At 46.1% G+C, this 22,815-nt stretch overlaps 1 protein-coding gene across 2 annotated transcripts in view; it reads right to left on the bottom strand.

Moving 5' to 3' along the window:
• The window catches only part of UBE3C (ubiquitin protein ligase E3C), a 99,868-nt gene that overhangs the window by 37,371 nt on the left and 39,682 nt on the right, over positions 1–22,815 (bottom strand). Inside the window, exons 14-18 of one of the 2 annotated variants that reach the window (XM_066585356.1) lie at positions 20,956–21,188; positions 11,252–11,356; positions 10,992–11,079; positions 6,346–6,443; positions 5,075–5,207 (exon numbers count right to left, since the gene is read on the bottom strand). In XM_066585356.1, coding sequence (XP_066441453.1) covers positions 5,075–5,207; positions 6,346–6,443; positions 10,992–11,079; positions 11,252–11,356; positions 20,956–21,188 — 657 coding nt within the window. The remainder of the gene's footprint in view (positions 1–5,074; positions 5,208–6,345; positions 6,444–10,991; positions 11,080–11,251; positions 11,357–20,955; positions 21,189–22,815) is intronic. The other variant, XM_066585358.1, reaches the window with a different exon arrangement.

The raw sequence follows: 22,815 nt of genomic DNA, 5'->3' as shown, positions 1-22,815 counted from the left end.
CATACCCACTGCAATGGCCTGGCATGCTACTGCGAGCACAACTTCCTTTAAAGTGAACGGGCGCTGTGCATGCAATGCCATGTGAGCCACTGCAAGGTGTATAGAGCTTTCAGCTTCCATGCACCTTCAGCACTGCAGCTCCTGCAGTCCTCCAAAGTCTCCGTTTACATGGGGCCAGCAGTGAACTTTTGTGTGGCTTGTGACCAATGCAGCCAATCGGAGGCCACAGTGTTTACGTGCCAAACTCTGGGCATAATGACACGTGTTGCTGAGCAGGAATGACAGTAGTATGGGCATGCTGCAGCAGTCCCATTCTCCCTGCATGTAGACAAACACTAGAGAATCGCCAGCGCTGCATCGCTGGGGCAGACAACAGATGAGCAGTGTTTTTCCTTCAGACCTCCACCGATCAGCTACATATGACCTATCCTGAGGATAGGCCATGAATCGTTTAGTGCTGGACAACCCCTTTAAGTTAGAATAACTTAAATGATAATTACTACTCACTCTAATCCCGAATGGGCTCCATGTCTAATAGAATCTACATATGGAAAGACGTTCTATTCTAAATGCTCCAGCTGGCCATACTGTCCGCTGTAAGGTAGGTTTGGGTCTATGTACACCAATTAAAAAGTCTGTAAATCAAAGCATGGACAGAGTTGGGAAATGCTCAGAGATTTGTAACATTTCCTCTACTAGATATTAGAGGACTCAAGTGCGGATGGTTCATGACATGGAGCCACTTGTCCACTAAGATGACATCATCAGAGGAAGCAGGAACTAACAACCCATTGATTTTCGCAAAATCATATGTAAAATATGCTCCTTGTCAAAAAATAAAAAATAAAAAAATCAAGCACCTAGAAAAAGTTGTCGGAATCAAATGAAACTTTCCCTTATTGTAACGTTGTTATAAATAAGGGATTACGATATCAGAGCAAAAGGATACATTTATTGCAGAAAACTCACCCCTTGAAGGAAGGCTCTAGAACCCTGTTGTACCACCTCTAGCTTGGATGGAAGATGTGATAAGGGTGGGCATGGAGGCTCTGGTACCCTGTTGTACCGCCTCTAGCTTGGATACAAGATGTGATAAGGGTGGGCATGGAGGCTCTGGTACCCTGTTGTACCGCCTCTAGCTTGGATACAAAATGTGATACAGGAGGCATAGAGGCTTTAGTACCCTGCTGTACCGCTTCTAGCTTGGATACAAGCTATGATACAGGGGGCATGGAGGCTCTAGTACCCTGTTGTACCGCCTCTAGTTTGGGCATAAGATGTGATATGGGCGGGCATGGAGGCTCTAGTACCCTGCTGTACCGCCTCTGGGTCGGATAAAAGATGTGATACGAGCGGTCATGGAGACTTAAATACCCTGTTGTACCGCCTCTAGCTTGGATACAAGATGCGATATGGGCGGGCATGGTGCTCTAGTACCCCGTTGTACTGCCTCTAGCTTGGATGGAAGATGTGATACAGGTGGGCATGAAGGCTCTAGTACCCTGTTGTACAAACTCTAGCTTGGATGGAAGATGTGATACGGGCGAGCATGGGTGCTCTAGTACCCCGTTGTACGGCCTCTAGCTCTCATTGTACCTCGTATCACAACTAGGGGTGACTGACTGTCGTATGCGATAGCCCCACATCACACCAGCAGGGGGCAGTATGGTGCTCCACAGCACAGGCAGGATGGAAGCGCTCTCCCCAAGGTCTCTAGACACGAGAACGGCTGTCGTCAGCGCCCCAACTAAACCTGGAGTGGCTGCTGAAGATAATCCAGTTCCACTCTGTAGCGTCCAGTTTCTTCGTTCACGACGCCACTGCAAACGTAGGCGACGGTGGGTGTCAAAGGCAAAACACATTATGGGCACCATGACACCAAATGTCCTTCAGCCAAGCGCCTGGCCAAGCGGCCCAAACAGACACAGGGTCCTGGAATGATGGTGTCACCCGTCTCTGGATGGTGGACCACAAAACAGTTGGAGCTGCTGGTGCTTGTCCGATAATCCTCCCTACTGGTGGTCTGTCGGGGGATCCTGAGCCCGGTCGCCTTGTGTGTCCTCTCACATCCACTAGCCCAACACCTCTTGAGTTTGGTCAAAAGGGACTAGGTGGCGCCAATTCATCGAGACACTATCCAGCTTCTCGCATTCCAATAATGAGCCCCCTCCCCGACTATGGGCTAAATCACTTCTCTGCATCGTAGAGGCGTCTGGTAGTCAACAAGCTCTACACAAGCGGAAGAAGAGGTCAACTACACACAAGGAGCCTCCGAGCCTTTTTATACGCCAAGGGCCTTTAGGGCCTCAGGCGGTAAGACCATTCATCTAATGACGCCACAACTCTAATAATTTGCATATCTGCCTGAGATGGAACCACATGATGAGTTTTGCAGCAAAATGACAACTTCTTCTAGGAGCTGGATTTTTTTCCCCGCAAATTAATCCAACTACACTCAGTTTTACATTTTTAAGCGAAAGATTCACTAAGGCCTCGTGTCCACGGGGAAAATCAGGCCCGCTACGGATTCTCCATGGAGAATCTGCAGCGGGTCCCTCCTGCCCCGCGGACATGAGGGCTGAAAATAAGAGTAAACTCACCTGCTGCGGACGGTGCAGGTCTTCCCTTCTTTGCGGCCAGATCTTCTTTCTTCGACCCGGCGGATGATGAAGATCCGGTCGCGAAGAAGGGAAGACCTGCATAGCCCGGAGCAGGTTAGTTTAATTCAGGGGCGGTCTACCGTGGTTCCGGATGGCTTCCATAGGCTTCAATAGAAGCTTGCGGGAGCTGTCCCCGCGGGAGACCCGCATGAAAATGGAGCATGTCCGGATTTTTTCCTGCACGCGGACCCGTATTTAACTACCTGCGGGTGTCTAATGCATCTATCTCTATGGGGCGTGGATCCGCGTGCGGGAAAAACGCTGCGGATTTTAATTCTTAATTTCCCCGTGGACATGAGGCCTTGGGCCTTATGTCCACGTGGAAAATCAGGCCCGCTACGGATTCTCCATGGAGAATCTGCAGCGGGTCCCTCCTGCCCCGCGGACATGAGGGCTGAAAATAAGAATTAACTCACCTGCTGCGGACAGTGCAGGTCTTCCTTCCTTCGCGGCCGGATCTTCTTTCTTCGGCCCGGCGGATGTGCTCGGCACGTCGGGCCGAAGAAAGAAGATCCTGCCACGAAGGAAGGAAGATCTGTATCGCCCGGAGCAGGCGAGTGTAATCCAGGCGCGGGTTTCCCGCGGATGCGGACGGCTTCCATAGGCTTTAATAGAAGCCTGCGGGAGCCGTCCCCGCAGGAGACCCGCACTAAAATGGAGCAGGTCCGGATTTTTTCCTGCACGGGGATCCGCGCCTAACAGGAAAAATTACATTCGCAGGTATTTAACTACCTGCGGGTGTCTAATGCATCCCTATGGGGCGCGGATCCGCGTGCAGGAAAAACGCTGCGGATTTAAAATGTTAATTTGCCCATGGACATGAGGCCTTACCGTTCAAGTTTTGTTCCTATAGTTTTCTAGTCCAATCTTTGTTTCGTGGCCTCTGGCTTCGGCTCCACATTCGCAGTATGTATATGCCCAGCCTTGATTCCCTATTAGGCTTCCTACACACAGCCAAGAGCGATACCTGGCTGTGTAACTTGGCCTGATATTACGCTCATGCGATGTACCGCGGATGTGAGCTTTGTATCAAAATGCCTCCCATCACTACAGTACAGTTGCGATCGTCCTGCGCAGCTTTCAGACGCGTTGGAGGATCGGCAAGTGTTCCCATTGTTTCAATAGAAAACCTTGCATCACACTTGTGTGCACGTCGCATGCTGGGCAATGTGTTTTCCTGTCCCTTGAATACACATGGGGCATGCCACAATAAGAAAAGATCACTCATGTATGCGACCCCATGGGGTTCATAATTGTGCGAGATTTTCTCGGCCATGTGAAACTGGCCTTAACCTTGCTTGTTTGGCTTCTTGTCTGGGTTCTGTTGCCTCCTTGTTCTCAAGGATACCATTTCAGATAGGTTTGCCAGTAGGGATAACTGAGGGCTACTTGGAGACAATGATGCCTGGTGTTAGGGTCAGTGTTAGGGAGAGATTAGGGAAAGATGTAGGAAGACACGGAATTAGGAATAGCATTTTTCTGGTTGTTCTTTCTGTGCCATCCCATCTGCTCCAGTTTCACCATCATCCTCCTCGTCATCATCTGGGTACCTTCATCTTATGCCCTTGTCATCTATCTATATGGCCCTATTATTGCGTTGATGCATGCTCCATATGCATTATTGGGATGTCTGGCTGCTACACATTTGGCTATATTGTAAGTCCTGGAGGTATCCAAGTATCGTTCAGTATCCAGTAGGCGTAGTTATAGAAATACAGAATGCTAAATCACCACTGAGAATAAAAATTAACAGGTATCTACCATAGATAAAAAGAGGAAATTATCCTTAAGGCCCATTTACACGCAACAATTATCGCTCATAATTTGTTCAAACGGCCGCAGATGAGTGATAATCATTACGTGTAAACGCCATCATTGTGTACTTTTCGTCTGAACGATGATTTTAAGGTGAGCTTAAAATCCATTGTTCAGCCGCAGAGAGATAACATAGTATGTAAGGCCGAATGAAGACAATGTCCATCTAGTTCAGCCTATTAATCCTCCCATGTTGTTGATCCAGAGGAAGGCAAAAACCCCAAGAGGCAGGAGCCAATTAGCCGTTTTGGGGGAAAATTCCTTCCCAACTTCCTAAAAGGCAAAGTATCTCTTAAGAGACTGCATGCTGGGCTCTACAAACAGCTCCCAGAGGCCCTTTTACACAAAAATGAAGATGATAAAGTGTTAATGGACATTAGTGTCCATTAACACTTCATACAAAATGATCACTGAATCTTTCAATCGTTTGAAAGATTATCTTTGTATGTAAATGGGCCTTTAGAAGAGGAGATCCTGGAAGTATAAGAAAATGCTTTCTAAGAAACAACAACACTTCCCAACAGCCCTGATGGCCATCAATGTTACTGATGTACTGAAATACGCCACAATGAATAAAAACGTATAAATCTGATACTGACCATTCTCAGGAGATAGCTTATCGTATGCATCCTCATAGATATAGTTCCTCCTAATGGTGACGTTAATGCCATCTAAAAATGGCCCATCGCCTTGTACTTCCTGCTTGTCCGCATAAATCAGTCTTTGGAAGATCTGGAAAGGATGTAACATATGGATAATTGTGCTGTTGTAAAGTTTTTGGTTGACAGGACATAATAGGAATTGATGGTTCACATCAGAAAAGGGATTAATTAACATCCTTTACATAGAGGAGGTAAGCTGTATTGGCAGTGAGTGACTCCTTAAGAATTTCTGTATGTAACATGTGGATTTCGATATGGATTTCGCCCCCTCATTTGAAGAGGTGAAACCCACGCTTAAACTCCACAGCATGAATCCATATCAAAATCCACGTAAAGTCCTGGTCTAACAGTACATTTCTGGGGTGGATTCTGATGCCGACTCTGCACCACAACCCGAGCGTCGCATTGGTGCTGTGGAAGTCCATGTCCTAGTTCATATTCACACGGACTTGCCTCATTGATCGAGGCTAAATCTGCATGTGGATGCATGTGCAAATCTGCAGCAAATTTCCGAGGCTCAGCCTCTACTATGTCTGTAGCCTCGGATCGGCATTAGATCTGGCACTAGTAAAGCCATCTGATCACACCCTTACAGGTGGATTTTGACACCAAAATCTGAACACACCAAATCAATGTCAAAATCCACGTGTTACATGTGGATTTTGGTGCAGATTTTAAATCAGATGCACACTAAAATCCATTGTGGGCAATCCACTCTATGTGAATGGTCGCGATGTACCGCGTATTATAAAAAGTATAAACACTAAGAACTCTGTCACATGATCATTTCATATATGCATTTCATACTGCTGCGTGCTCCTGCACAGGAGATAAGCTCGCGGCGCACAGGAGATAAGCTCGCGGCGCACAAGAGATAAGCCCGCGGCGCACAAGAGATAAGCCCGCGGCGCACAGGAGATAAGCCCACGGCGCACAGGAGATAAGCCCGCGGCGCACAGGAGATAAGCCCGCGGCGCACAGGAGATAAGCCCGCTGTGTGAGAGAGCCCTAAATCCCAACGCAGTAATATAGTAGTCTGAAAATGTATTGTTCCTTTACTACAGAAAGTAGACACAACTTCACGCTTCAATGTGGAAGATGGGAACAATACACAATATTGTTTTGGGGCAAAAATAAGACTAAATGGGTTTTCTCTGTCTTGGACTCCTATATCCATTTAGTACAGTAGTGGACGATAGGATAATTACCTTAACTCTTTCTTCAAAGGGAACTACAAAGGGAAGTTCAGTCAATATCGCTAACTGCCTTTCTTCAGAGACCGACAGGGGCGCCGGCTCCATACCCACTGGAATGAGAGAAGAGTTAAAGAAAAGTTGTGTTCAGGTGGGACAATTTCAAAAAGCTGAATACCAACTGTATCAAGGCAGTGGTGCGATCTATCAGTGTTGTTTAGGTGTACAAACACTTTCAGGGACTCCTCAGAAAAAGCAGCTGTGTGTGTACACGAGGAATAACACTATATCTAGCCAATATACAGTATGACTTGTATCCTGTATTAATCACTAGTTTTTGCCTCTGCACACTCCATCTCTAATTCTCAGTCTTCTGTGAGCTGGTGGGTGTAGGTTGCTGCTAGGTCGTCTCCATACACTGCACACACAGAGAAGAAGAGATCCTACTCTCCTGTCTCTGAGATGGTGGTTGTAATTTAGCTGCTATGATGTTTCCATACACTGCACACATAGAGAAGAAGAGATCCTGCTCTTATATCTCTGAGCTGGTGGGTGTAAACTTCTGTTATGGTGTCTCCATATACTGTACACATAGGAGAGCAGGATCTCCTCTTCTCTATCCCTGAGCTGGTGGGTGTAAACTTCTATTATGGTGTCTCCATATACTGTACACATAGGAGAGCAGGATCTCCTCTTCTCTATCCCTGAGCTGGTGGGTGTAAACTTCTGTTATGGTGTCTCCATACACCTGCACACATAGAGAAGAGATCCTGGGCTTCTATCTCTCTGAAGTTGTGGATGTAGACTGCTGTTATGGTATCTCTATACACGGCACATAAAAAAAAACAAACCTGCAGAATCTGCTCCCTACCTAACTGCATCATGGAGGACATTATACAATAGCACTGAGCAGTGTAGATGTGACTACAATAGCTGTAACATAGGAACTCACTGTTAGCAGAAGTATCTGTGCAAGTTTCTCTCTCCCCTCTACTCTACACAGGCCTCTGTGGGCGGCAGGAGTTATCACCCTTCTCCACTTCCTGTTCTGTCTTGTTGTGCCGGTCATTAAAGACAGACTTCACTTGACAACAGGCAGTGGATAGAAAATTAGAGTGAAGGGATGAGAATCCCAGGCGCCAACACTTTAGAAGGATTTTGTTTTTGGCACAAAAACACCACTTTGGGTAAACAAACGGATTTGCGCTTCGGCTATCATATTATCACAAGGGGAAAGGACGGAGGCGGAGGGGGGAAAAAAGGATGAGAGAAATCTAAAGAAAGAAAAAAAATAAGAAAAGGACAGAAAGCCCTTTAGATTACATTCATACGTAGTGTAAATACGTTTTACAGTATATGTAACCTAGAAGACATTCACAGAGTAAATTGTCCTGTAGTATGGATTGCAGCTCCGGAGCACGTCAATTTATGCTGCAGAATTTACACAGTGGATTTTCCCCCATTTAAACGGGGGGGTGATAGCTCCCCTAAATCCACATGTAGCACATGCTTATTGTGACGCAGTGAGGTTCCATCCCGTGTGGACGCCCAGGTGCCCTATTGTACCCTTAATTTGTTTGCACATTTTCTTTCTATATTGCCAGCCACAGCAGTAATCGTGTAAGGGTTAATACATGTATAAACACAGAAGTGCGTGCACAGCAGAGGGAAGCCACAATTAGAAAGCTGGAGCTCGGTTACTCTGGTCAATTAGTCACGCTGATCTACATTTCACCATCAAGATCTCAATCTGCGGAGAGAATGATGGGCAGAAGATGTTGGTGCACACGGCATTACGAGGGTCACAAGTCAACCCAACCAGCTGCTCTTATACTGGACGTCCCCAATCACGGTCTGCGGGCAGCCAAACAGAACACAGAAAACCCGATTTGTTCCCATTGAAATCAGTACAAAGCATTGACAAAACCAGAGAACCCAGACGCCTGAAGGGTCAGAAACCAAATCCGGTGTCTACAGGATGTCCACAATGAGGACAAGAGGTTAAAGGGACTTTCTGCTCTCTTTTATACCAATGACCTATCCTCTTAATAGGTCATCAGTAGTTGATCGATGCAGTCCGCTGCCCGGGACCACCATCCATCAACTGATCGGCCAGCCAGCTATGGAGGTGTTGTCGTAAGGTGGACAGTGGAGGAAGTCCATGCGCCAGCTTCGCTCCCATTAAAATCAATGGGAGAGCCGCACTTCTGCTCTCCTGGTCAGGACTGGAAGTGATGTTATGACCAGCAAAGAAGCAGGAAGTGGAGGACCAGCATGGCTCTCCCAGTGATTTCAATGGTAATGACGCCGGTGTCCACACTTCCTGTGCGGATGGCTAGTGACAACATCCAGCCTGCTGCACTGACAGAGAGACAGATAATCAGCTGATGGACAGGGGTCCTGAGTGGCAGACCACCGTCCATCAACGACTGAGGACCTATCCAGAGGTAGGTCATCCGTGAATAAGAGGGCAAGTGGTCCCTTTAATCAGAGTGGAGTTATCTCCTGTGGGAACACGACCTCTCATCGGGTCTTTAGTCATATTCTGTTGTGGTGGTCTGCCTGCAGGATTACCCTACTTCACATAGATCAGCCGTCTCTCTACTCTCCTTCCTTACTGGACTAGTGAATAGTCAAAGGAGTTTTCTGGTACAGAACTATTAAAGAGAAAGAGGTATTGAGTCTTGCAACCAGCCATAGCTCCCTCATGTCAGCTGGTCGATGGGGATGCTGGTGTCAAACCCCCACAGATTTGCTTTTGATCACCCATTCTAACAATAGGTCATCAATAATTTTTTATGCACTGCTCAGTACTGCTGCCCGAGACATTCTGCTGTCCTATGTGTGTATTGTATGGAGACATCATAGCAGCAGTCTACACCCTCCAGCTCAGAGATAGAGAAGAGGAGATCCTGCTCTCCTATGTGTGTATTGTATGGATACATCATAGCAGCAGACTACACCCTCCAGCTCAGAGATGGAGAAGAGATCCTGGTCTCCTATGTGTGTATTGTATGGAGACATCATAGCAGCAGTCTACACTCACCAGCTCAAAGATAGAGAAGAGATCCTGCTCTCCTATATGTGCAGTGTATGGAGACATCATAGCAGCAGTCTACACTCACCAGCTCAAAGATAGAGAAGAGATCCTGCTCTCTATGTGTGTATTGTATGGAGACATCATAGCAGCAGTCTACACCCACCAGCTCAGAGATAGAGAAGAGATCCTGCTCTCCTATGTGTGCAGTGTATGGAGACATCATAGCAGCAGTCTACACTCACCAGCTCAAAAATAGAGAAGAGATCCTGCTCTCTATGTGTGTATTGTATGGAGACATCATAGCAGCAGTCTACATCCACCAGCTTAGAGACAGAGAAGAAGAGATCCTGCTCCCCTATGTGTGCAGTGTATGGAGACATCATAGCAGCAGTTTACACCCATCAGCTCAGAGATAGAGAAGAGATCCTGCTCCCCTATGTGTACAGTGTATGGAGACATCGTAGCGGCAGTCTACACTCACCAGCTCAGAGGTAGAGAAGAGATCCTGCTCTCCTATGTGTACAGTGTATGGAGACATCATAGCAGCAGTCTACACCCACCCGCTCAGAGATAGAGAAGAGATCCTGCTCTCCTGTGTGTAATGTATGAATACATCATAGCAGCAGTCTACACCCACCAGCTCAGAGATAGGAGAAATAAAGATGGAGCCTGCAGAGGGAAAAACTGCCTTTTAGGAGCAATAATCATGGGGAATAACGCTGTATTTGGCTAACTGTATTTATCACCGGTTAGCCATTCATCCTTGGACTATTCATTAAGAGCCCTTCTATACAGGCAGATACATCATTTAGATTCCCGCATCCAGCTGGAATCTGAACGATTATCGCTCAGTGTAAATGCATGCCCCGAATGAACGACAAACGAGAATTTGTTTGCTTCTCGTTCGTTATTCAGTTTCTACATGCAGAATACTGAACAACGGAAAGGCTCATGTAAACACGCAGCCATGCATTTATTAATGAGGCTTGTTGATTGTGAATAGAGGTGGATGGGCCAGAATGATTGCCAGCTTGCTCCATCTCCATTCATTGAGAGGTGCTTGTGCCTGTCTAAAAGCAAAAAAACAATCATCGCTTGGACGACCCATGTAAAAGGACCCTAAAGCCCCATTTACACGGGACGAATGTCAGGCAAACGATGGCGGACACTCGTCCCTGTGTGTCCTCGCTCCCGTACTGTTACACAGGAGCGAGTATCACTGGCTCTCTGACAGAGCGGCCAACAGAGGGCCGGGACGACTGGAGATTTTTCTCCCTGCTCTTCCCCCTCCCCTCTCTATTCACTTAACACAGCGGCTGTTCAGTACTGAACGGCTGCTGTTTACACTGATCGATCGATCAGGATTTTATGCAGCCTAAACGATGATTCTTCAGTGTACATAGAGTACTGATCAGCCGCTGTGTTAAGTGAATGGAGAGGGGCGGGGGAGTGCAAGGAGAGAAATCTCCTCCAGCCTCCCTGCTGCAAGTCAACAATACTAGCTCCTGTGCAGGAGCGAGTACATGCGAGGACGAGCGTCAGGCATCGTTTGCCGACATTCATCCCGTGTAAATAGGGCTTTACGTCATAAAAGTTTTTACCAGCAAATCTGTGTAAATACCATCTAAAGTAGACTGCAGAGGTCCTATCCTCCCCATTCTCCGGTACCTCCATACGTGTCTTGCAGATGGGACATAAAGTTGTGTTACCTAGTAAACAAGAAAGAATTCTGAAACCTTAGATCAGACTCTTATCATTGTATCCACACATCACACAGGCTTGTAGAAGAAAGTCAAGAAGAGCCTAGAACACGCATAATCGTTTTAGTGTAATTCTTTAACAAGCCAGAAACGAGATTGGTAGAGAGAGATAGAAACTCACTTTATCAGCTTTAATGTTCTCCTGCTCAGACAGCCAATGGTTGAGTGGACAAAAGTGTCTTCTGGTATCCCGAGACTTTAACATTTTTACTAAATTGGTTATTACCTGTAGAGAAGAAAAAAAAAATACTAAGTCTAGAAGATAAACTGACCGTGGTGGAGGTAATGATCTTGAAAGACGGGCACTTAGGAATACAACTCATTTAGATAGGCAATATAGACATCACAGAGGAGGCTCCTCATTGGAAATGCATGGCCAAACAAACTGCTAATTGTCATGAGTTAAACGAATTAGGGCTCATTTACACGCAAAGATGATCACTCAAAAGTTGGCTTTGGAGCGATCATTTTTGCATAAACTACTAATTGGTACTAATGCCAATGCCAACTAGCGCGTGTGAGCCACTGGGAGCTATATTCAGAGAACAGCGGGTGGTCTGTTCTCTGAATACATTCCCTTTGTTCTGCCGTGGGGCTGACAGCTGAGACAATGTCATCAGCGCTCCCTACAGAGAACACAGTGTGAAGTTCCCGCTATCAGCTCTTCTGCCGAACGATGGATTTTATGCCGAACATAAAATCATCGTTCCGCAGAAAAGTGAAAGATGGGCACATTTACATGCAACGATTATCGCTCAAAAGATGGCTTTTGAGCAAATTTTGAGCAATAATCGGTGTGTGTAAAAGGGCCTTTACACTTGCTCTCAGTACCCGACCACACAATTGTTTTATACTTAAAAAGGAATGTCTCACCTATAATTTTTAATCAATCACAACCAGATAACTAAACATTCTCCATTTTTTTTAAATCAATTTTTATTTTCAGATTACAGTTTAATTTTATTATCTGTACATGACTATGGGTGGGATGCGGGGGGGGGGGGGGGGGGTTGGAGCCGTCTTGCTCAAGCGGCAGCTAACAGTATTCAGAGAGATGCTTTAAAGCAGCTTCATGGGCCTTTTACAAAATGGACAGGAGGGGAGAAATTGACTTTTATAGGAGAGATTGTGGTGGGTATGCTCTGTGCCCTGTACAGGGATGGGGAGGAGGCGAGTTGTGACCGTCACCTATTGCAGGGGTCCCCAACTCCAGTCCTCAGGGACCACTGACAGGCCATGTTTTCAGGATATCCTATGGTAAGAACACCTGTGGCAATGTCTGAGGCACTGACGATAATTACATCACCTGTGCAACACTGAGGAAATCCTGAAAACATTACCTGTTGGCGGTCCCTGAGGACTGGAGTTGGGGAACACTGATCTATTGTGAACGGTGGCTCTATATCTAGAGGTCACCTCTCAGTGTAATCCTGCCTGTTCTAATGAGATGACGGTTGAGACGTTTTTTCTACAGAACAGGAAATGGAAGATTAGTATTGGGCTTAGTGGTCAGTGTGAGAACTGCAGGTTTTTTAAGATTTGCGTAAGTAGATTGTAACATTGTAAATTAAAAAAAATAAAAATCTTACAATATCATTAACCCTTTGAGGACATTTTTGGTTTTTTTTTTTCCTTTTTGTCTTCTGCTCCCCTTTTTAAAAAAAAATCATAGCTTTTCTTTATTCTTCTATCAACATAGCTGTATGAAGGCTTATTTTTGTGCGGGAAGAGTTGTGTTTTTTAATAGTAACATTTAATGTACTGAAAAACATTTAAAATTTTTAAGTGGGGTAAAAAAAAAAAACCCCACATGTGCACCATTATTAGGAGGGGGACGGGAGTGTTCTTCAATTTATGGTTTATATGGTGCAGCAAAAATGATACATTAACTTTATTCCGTAATTTTCATATTACAAATTCTCTTTAAATAAGGCCTTTTCCACACGACCATACGTAGCATGAAAAGATAGGTCTTGTCTGGAGATGAGCGAGTATAGTCGCTAAAGGCAATTGCTCGAGCGAGTACCTGCCCGCTCAAGACGAAGGGTTCGGGTGCCGGCGCAGGGGAGCGGTGAGTAGCGGCAGTCAGCAGGAGGGAGCGGGGGGGGGGGGGGGGGGAGAGGGAGAGAGAGATCTCCCCTCCGTTACGCCCCGCTCTCCCCCGCAGCTCCCCGCCGGCACCCGAACCTTTTGTCTCGAGCGGGCGGGTACTCGCTAAAGGCAATACTCGCTCGAGCAATTGCCTTTAGCGAGTATACTCGCTCATCTCTAGTCTGGCCCTATTTTTTCATGAGATATGCTGGAGGCTCCCATTCGCTTCTATTGGAGCTGAAAAAAAGGCGGGGCAGGGAGTTTAGCTGCATCCAGCGCTGGGAAAAGATTACGGCTGGCTCTGTTTAAGAATTAGAAATCATTCTGAGGATTTCTGCTGAACGAGGGATTTCTGCACCGTAGCGTATATTTTCACCAATACGCCACAGTCGCCATGTCGATTGACAAGACAATGCTAATTAGGATTAGGACTTGACCGAGGCTTTTTTTCTTTCACGTGTTTTTTTGGCTGCGATCGGCCAACGTAAAAACGCATACGGTCGTGTGAAAGAGGCCCAAGGCTACCTTCACACTGGCATGAAAATCACCCAAGATTTGTGGGTTGCGAGACACACAAATATGAAGCCCATTTTTTGAATGGGTTTAGTCCCATTAGTGAGGTTTTCCTGCACGGCACCGCGATCTGATGCTCTGCAAGAAACAAAGTGCTGCTATTTTTTATGCAATATCGCACCTTGGTTTTAAATGGCAATTGAAAGAAATTGGAGTACCCAGCGATCCTCTGCCGTGGCTCTGACAGCCCCGGCGGGGATTCCCTTCATCCCCGCAGTGATCTGAAAACACACCGCATCTACGAGGCTTCCACATGTTGGCAAGTGCGATATCAGGCCGTTATTCACAACCCAATATCGCGCTCGCGAGTGTGAAGCAGCCCTTAGGCAGATGCCTCTCTGAAGATCAATATTAGGTGTGACTGTCCATGGCTCCCTGAGAGCTACCATCTTTTCCCGAAAATAAGACCCTGTTTTATATTAATTTTTGCACCAAAAGAGTTGTGAGGTCTTATTTTCAGGGAATGTCTCATTATACTTACCTAGCAGGCTTGGTCCACATCTATTCCACTGTTCTCTGGAGCTCTGGCGCACTTCTTGCAGTCCTTGACCACCCACAGAAGATCATTTCTTTGTTACGGAATTCATAAATCCCACCTCCAGAAAGCGATGGCTCCGATTGGTTTTCAAGTGCTGCTTAGCCAATCAACGCAGTGCTCGATAAACCAATGCGATGGCTGTGACTGGTTCATCAAGTTCTGCATGGATTGGTACTTTGACCGCTGCTCAGCCAATCACATCCATCGCATTCTGGAGGTGGTATTTATGAATTGGCTGAGCCGAGGCACTGATTGGCCAATTCATTAATCCCGCCTCCGGAGAGCAGCGGAAGGGAGGGCGGTGGACCAAGCCTGCTAGGTAATGTATTCTACTTTTAATGTATTGCAGCTAGGGCATATATTTCAAGCCTCTGCAAAAATCCTGAGTAGGGCTTTTTTTCAGGGTAGGTCTTATTTCGGGGGAAACCGGGTACCAGCAATCACCATTGAAGTCAATGGGAGGAAAAAACATTAAGGGTCTTGGGTATACTATAAAGGTTCGAAGATGCGAAAAAAAGTTCCATAATCCGACAGCAAACTACGACATGAGACAAATCTGCCGACTTGCGATTTTCTGTAACTAGACCATCAGCAAATGATTTGGTTCTATTTAAAACTTTTAAGTGTAAGTCAAGCGGCCCGGTAGCAGGAAAACCTTAGCATATTATGACACATTAACGCCGTATTCCCCCTTATGAAAACATTATCATTTAGGCTCAATCCAGTTAATGTTCATCGGGCCCCGCGCTCGTAAGTGAAATGTGTTGTAAAATCAGCCCCGAATGGTCTGGATGGAGGCTATTGTAGGCTTGTAGAATGAATAAGCATTGCTTAATTAGCCCATCAGGTTAAGTGCACGCATTAATGGGTCCTTCTTAAAGTCTAGCGTGACATCTTCCTCCAAACATGGCCAAGAAGAAAGTTCCATTAGCAATATTAATACAAGCTTAGTTGATCATTTTCATTCAATTAACTTCTTTCAATTAAATAGATAGCTTGACAAAAGCAGTGATAAAAGACCTGGAGGGACAGCTGATGACTCAAGCCGAACATTACTGTGCGAGAGGTCGCTGGTATTAAACGGACAGTAAATCTAGCATTCAATTTGGAAAATGCATTCCTCCTGCTTCTGTGTCTTTAATGAGCAGAGGGTTTTTTTTAAAGCTGACTGGATCTGTTCGCCTGGGCGAAGACATTGGGCCTCATTTGTTACAACCGTCTGATGGCAAGACTGTCCTTGTTGGCCAATGGCAACCAATCAGAGCTCAGCTTTCATTTCTGAAACTGCTAACATATAATGAAAGCTAAACTCCTATTGGCTGCTATGAGCAATAAGGGGCAGTCTTACTGTTGGGCTAAGTGTGCAATAGGAGCGATTGTCAGCGGCGGCCCAGAGACTCAGGCGCAACTCACATTGGACAGCACCCGGACACCAGACAATGTGCAGTCTGATATACATGGATGCAGCACATTGACATGACTTTTTTTTTTTTTTAAGTAGACCATCAAGCCCTCATGGTATGTATTGGATTATTTTGATAATGATTTGCACTAGAATCCGCAATATATTTTGTGGATCCGCACCAAAATCCGAACCATTAAAGGGGATTTGTCATTTAAAAATAAAAAACAATTCTATACTCCCCTATTCCTCCCCAGGCAGACTCCTTACCGTATCTTCTTCTCACTGATCTTCTCCAGTCCCCCGAGTCAGCTCACTGCAAGCCGTCCGGATCCTCTTCTCCTTGCTATGAAGCGTGCATTCCTTGCATTCTTCTTCCTGCAGGTCAGTGAAGGTCTCGTCCCTGTGTCGTAGTGTTCACTGGCTAGGAAGGAATGCTGATCTATTGCAGAGACAGCGGGCATGCACAGTCTCTTCAACAGCTTGGCACTCCCTGCAATGCTGTGAGAGCTACGTCACTAGTGATATAGCGTACATTGCCGAGCAGGAAGAAGAATGCCTGTGAATGGACGCTTTGTAACAGGAAGCTGAAGAATCAGCTAGCTGGAGGTGAGGAGAGTCCCCCGGGACTGCAGGAGACAGGAGAAGATTGGGGGGGGGAGGGGAGAAGATGGGGTAAGAAGACTGACAGAGAGGAATAGGAGAGTACAGATTTTTTTTTTAATGACAGAACCCCTTTAATGTGGATTTTAATGCGAATCAGCATCAGATTTCAGATCCTAAATTGAAGGGTTGAAGATTGCTGTGAATCCATATCAAAAGCCGCATCAATGGTGCAAATTTTAATGCGTTTTTTTGGCGCAGATTTTTCCACACCAATTCAGCCATTGGTACGGATTATGACTCCAATCTGTAGCAGAATTAACCCCTTCAATTGAAAGTGGAAAATTTGCCGTTGATCTGCATCAAAAACCATGTCAAAATCCATAGCGAATGGTGTTGATTTTGGTCTGGATCATCACCAAATTCCGCGACACAAAATATATTGCGTTTTTGGGTGCGGATTTCCACCAATCTCACTACTTGTGAACGTATCCTTAGACAGTTTTAATAAATCATGCCCATAGGGTGGAGTCTTTTCTGCACAAGATCTATTCTGAGTTCTAGATGACACCTTTACTAGAAAGGGACAGACCTGAGCATTAGGCTGGTGACACACACTATATAACAGTTGCATTTATGAATTAGTAATAAGGATGAATGTCTCGGCCTAACCATGGGATCCTGACCAGGACTCGGAGCATCATACAAATGACTGTCCCAGGACTGACCGTCCGTATCCTGACCCCGAACTCCGAGCATCATATGGATGAGTGTCCCACCCGGACCATCAGTATTCTGACCCCGGACTCCAAGCATCATACAGATGAGTGTCCCACCCAGACCATGGGTATCCTGACCCAAACTCCAAGCATCATACAGATGAGTGTCCCACCCTGACCATCCGTATCCTGATCCTGAACTCCGAGCATAATATGGATGAGTGTCCCACCCTGACTGTGGGTATCCTGACCCAAACTCCGAACATCATACAGATGAGTGTCCCACCCTGACCATCAGTATCCTGACCCCAAACTCCGAGCATCATACAGATGAGTGTCCCACCCTGACCATGGGTATCCTGACCCAAACTCCGAGCATCATACAGATGAGTGTCCCACCCTGACCATCCGTATCCTGACCCTGAACTCCGAGCATAATATGGATGAGTGTCCCAACCTGACTGTGGGTATCCTGACCCAAACTCCGAGCATCATACAGATGAGTGTCCCACCCTGACCATCAGTATCCTGACCCCAAACTCCGAGCATCATACAGATGAGTGTCCCACCCTGACCATCAGTATCCCGACCCCGAACTCCAAGCATCATACAGATGAGTGTCCCACCCTGACCATCCGTATCCGGACCCCCGAACTCCAAGCATAATATGGATGAGTGTCCCACCCTGACCATGGGTATCCTGACCCAAACTCTGAGCATCATACAGATGAGTGTCCCACCCTGACTGTGGGTATCCTGAACCAAACTCCGAGCATAATATGGATGAGTGTCTCACCCTGACCATGGGTATCCTGACCCCAAACTCTGAGCATCATACAGATGAGTGTCCCACCCTGACCATCAGTACCTGACCCCAAACTCCGAGCATCATACAGATGAGTGTCCCACCCTGACCATCAGTATCCCAACCCCGAACTCCAAGCATGATACAGATGAGTGTCCCACCCTGACCATCCGTATCCGGACCCCCGAACTCCAAGCATAATATGGATGAGTGTCCCACCCTGACCATGGGTATCCTGACCCAAACTCCGAGCATCATACAGATGAGTGTCCCACCCTGACTGTGGGTATCCTGAACCAAACTCCGAGCATAATATGGATGAGTGTCCCACCCTGACCATGGGTATCCTGACCCTAAACTCCGAGCATCATTCAGATGAGTGTCCCACCCTGACCATCAGTATCCGGACCCCGAACTCCGAGCATAATATGGATGAGTGTCCCACCCTGACCATCAGTATCCGGACCCCGAACTCCGAGCATAATATGGATGAGTGTCCCACCCTGACCATGGGTATCCTGACCCAAACTCCGAGCATCATACAGATGAGTGTCCCACCCTGACCATCAGTACCTGACCCCAAACTCCGAGCATCATACAGATGAGTGTCCCACCCTGACCATGGCTATCCTGACACCGAACTCCGAGCATAATATGGATGAGTGTCCCACCCTGACCATGGGTATCTTGACCCAAACTCCGAGCATCATACAGATGAGTGTCCCACCCTGACTGTGGGTATCCTGACCCGAACTCCAAGCATCATAGGATACCTGCGGTCAGGCAGGGAAGCTCATCCATAATATTACGGACACATAAATGCAGCCAGAATATTCTTGGGTGTCACTGGCCATGTGCAGTACAAGCCATGTGGGTGAAATTTTAACAAATCTAATCCACATCATGCGGAAACAATCATTGTGGAGTTCACAGCAGAATGGACCTGTGAAGATATTAAATCCACAACATCTCAATTTGTGCTGCGGTTTTTCAGTGCGGATTTCATCTCTTCAAATGAGGGGGTGAAATCCATGTCAAAATCTTCAACAAAATCAATATTTAAGCTGATTGTGGAGCAACTCTGCAACAAATCAACTTGTTGGGAACATATCCTTAGGGCATGTTCATGTGGGCTTTTGACAGTGAGCAAGAAGAGTTCTCAAACATTTAAATGGGTGGCTGAATTGTTGGTGCCAGGTTGTTAAAATCCACTGCAGATTTTTTCTGCAGCATTTGGATGAGATTTCTGTAGAGTCCATCATCTTTGCTGCACTTGTAAAACGCTGCGTATTTCCCACAATATATACATGTCCAGTATAAACTTAATGAAATAGTTGCACTACAGAGAGAGGAGACACTGAGGAGAGAGAACAGCAGCCATGGAGGGGGAAGATTTATTATAGTGTCAACTGAAAAGGGATCTGCCCTCCATTTGGTCCATTAACACTCGCATTATACAAGTCCTGATGAGATACTAATTAAGCTGAATTTTAAGACATTAAGGCTTCTTCCTCACGACAAAAATGCAGAAAATAATCAATCAATCTCACAGTCTTTCAGCGGTTTTACAAGTTTATGTAATTTAAAGCCAATTCCGGGCAAACTTGTTGGTTAAAATACAGATAGTTATGAAGATTATAACCTTAAAGGGGTAGAAAACTTTCATTAAAGGGATGTTCAAATGAAAGCATCCAGAAAGAGAGATGGTACTCACAAGGACCTTATGCTGTGACAACATGTGGTACTTCAAGAGTGGCGTTGTGAATGCCAGGATTGCAAAATCCGTACGTTTGTGTCTGCCCCTTGTGGGGAGCGGATACTTTACATGGAGGTATGGGGCAATTTTTTTAAAATTTGAAAGACTCATTTACAAAAAGTATTTGGGGTTTTAATAAAACAGTAAATAAAACAGAGAAATTCCGGAGATGGGTATTTTCGGTAGGCAGCTTAGTTTTCCTCATTGGGTTGTCTTAAACTATAACCTACCTTTAAGAAGCTTAAAGCAACCCTCCGGTTTTGGGACAAAATTTTAACTCTGAACCAAAGGGGGAAGGGGTACTTGACCTGCAGTTGTCTTCGTCTGTCGTCTCTCCGATCAGTTGGTTCAAGGTCCGGTTTTCAGCCATCCAAGATGGCCAACGCAATGTTCAGAGCAGCTAATTCCTCGCAGTGCATTGGTAGGGTTACACTATATCTGCTCTTCGATTGTCCAGAGCTGCTCATGTGATCAGCGCTGGCCAATCAAAGTAGATGGACAGAAATTGCTGCAGCCTCTTGGATAACTGAAGATATTACCCAACACCAATGGATCAGAGGAACGGCAGAGAAGAAATGTAGTTAACACTCCCTGCCTCAAAACAGAATTTCGCTCCAAAATTGGAGGATTGCTGTAAAGGCCCCTATACAAATTAGGACAAAGTCATCCAAATCTGCCAATTTGGGTAGGTCCATGTGACTGTCGTACGTGTATCAGAGGCCTTCTGACTTTCCCTGACAGATGAGGTTGCAAAAGAAAAAAAAAATTGAGCATATTGAATTTCAACACTCGATCTTTTTGTTCTCCCTGAAAGTAGAAGATATGCTGCCATCGGGCTCATGGGGAAAGTGCTGCGAATGCCAGGATTGGAAAACTCTGTAGTTTACGCCAACTCCTGCTCGAAGCTCCCCTCTGAGTGCTACTCCGTAAAAGCAGCTTCATTCTGGTGGACCCTCTGCCAACCCGGTATGATAGGATGGCCATTCATGTGAATGGCCATCCTATAATACTACATTTCTCTTGTAGCAACCGCTTCAGGGGAAAATGCGTAGTTGGCCATGACCTTCACTGGCAAAAGCAGTTGATTGCTGGGGTTGTCAAAAGCAGGACCCGGACTGATCAGTTGTTTGCCCCACATTCTGGGAGGGGTTGTACATCTTGGCAAGAACCCTTTAACAAACTTCTCCACAATGTGGGAGATGTTGGGGAATAGTAGAGTACACTTGGCTGTCAGTGATTGGAACTCTTTCTCCAGAACACATCTTTATGATCCCACATACTCGGCAGGTTGAGGCTTCTTCCACATTTCCCCAGTCACAGTGGAATAAAATATGGTACCTTAAATAGTTGGATCCATCGTTTTTGCTCAGTCTGAATACGCTGCTGCATCTCCACATTAGTCGTGACACCGACACTTCGAAAAGCAGCCATGTATTCTTCTCGCACCTCTGGCTTCGTCTCTGGGTACGCCAACTTGATGATTCCCAAGCAAGCATCTCGTAGGCAGCGGGAGAGTACAACCAGCTCTTCTAATGTGAAAGGCATCATGGAAGATTGTCTAGGGCCAACTACTGTTAGAAAAAGCAAACTTTCAGGACTCTTACAGTTACTAGTAGCAGCAAGAAACACAACAGTAGTGGTAAACCGCTAGAACAGCGTTAGCCAACCAGCGGGGTTATTCTGTTATTCAGAGGGAGTTGTTTCATGATAACAATTGACCATTAAAGGGGTTGTCCCGTGAAAGCAAGTTATCCTCTCAGCACAGGAGAGGGGGTAACTTGCTGATCGGTTAGGATTAGAGATGAGCGAGCACGCTCGGATAAGGCAGTTACTCGAGCGAGCATCGCTCTTCTCGAAGTAACTGCATTCTCGTCCGAGCAGGCTCGGGAGGGGGGGGTAGCGGGTGGGAGAGTGAAAGAGATCCCTCCCCCACTCCCCCACCGAGCCTGCTCGGACAAGAATGGAGTTACTCGAGAAGAGCGATGCTCACTCGAGTAACTGCATTATCCGAGCGTGCTCGCTCATCTCTAGCTAGGATCCATCTGCTGGGACCTCCACCCAGCCAGAGAACGAGGTTTCAGTGCATCCATTCATTTCAATTGGAGTACAAGTGCTTGTCTATCCTTGAAATGAATAGAGCAGCAGTGTGCATGTACTACCAGCACTCCGTTCACATCTGAATGCAACTGAACCCAGTTTTCGATATCGGTAGGAGTTTCAGGGGTCATGCCCTCACTGATCAGCAAGTTATCCCCTATCCTGTGGATTGATATAACAACACCACTTTAACTTCCCCTTAATGACCAGGGGGCTTCAGTCCTAAAGGAAGAGACATTTTTTAGGGATTTTACCCATGTGGTGGTTTTACTGTCCTATTTTTTTTTCTTCTGCTACCAGAATTATTTTTGCTGCAGTTTTTTTCTGTGACATATAGGCTATTTTTTCACAAACTTTTTTCCCCATTTTTTAGTTTTATTAGGGGTAAAAAGCTTAAAAAAAATTTTTTTTCAAATTTATAGTGGTTTGTTTCTTAAAATTAGTATATTTACGCGAAAATAAAGCACAGGATTGGGTTCGTCATTTTGTTTCACACGTGTAATTTGTGTAGTCTTGGATTACAGGGCGCATACAGCGACGGTTTTGTTTGGCAACCCTCTGGTTTCGGGACAAAATTTTGTCATGGGACCAAAGGAGGCAGTTATACTACCTGCTGTTGGTATTCTGTGCCGATTCTCCTCTGATCCGCTGGTTCTGGGTCATGTTTTCAACCATCCAAGGTGGCGAATGAAATCTTCATACTACCTTATCTCCCCACAGGACATTGGTAGTGTTAACATTGGTAGTGTTAAACCACCAATGTACTATACCTGTTCTCTGATTGGCTAGCACTGTTCACCTGATCAGTGCTGCCCAATCAGAGAGAAGTGAACAGTGTGCATTATTAAGTAGCTAGAAAATTGCAGCTGCCATCTTGGACAATCACAAACCAGTGGATCGGAGGGACATCAGCAGAGAACAGCAGCAAGTAATATACCACCCCCTCCAGTCCTGCGAAAAAAATTTGTCCTGAAACTGGAGTGTCGCTTTAAGCTATTAGGACATATAAACCCCATAGACAGGAGCCCCCCGCTTGGGACCTGCCTCCATGTGCCAGAACAAGGGCTGTTCTGTAAATGTGGCACCCACTTTGGGGATCCA

Source organism: Eleutherodactylus coqui, chromosome 12 (genome assembly GCF_035609145.1).
Source record: "Eleutherodactylus coqui strain aEleCoq1 chromosome 12, aEleCoq1.hap1, whole genome shotgun sequence".
In the NCBI taxonomy this organism is placed as follows: Eukaryota; Metazoa; Chordata; class Amphibia; order Anura; family Eleutherodactylidae; genus Eleutherodactylus; species Eleutherodactylus coqui.
The sequence above is the reverse complement of the archived record's forward strand: the minus strand, read 5'-3'. Positions and strand labels throughout refer to the sequence as shown.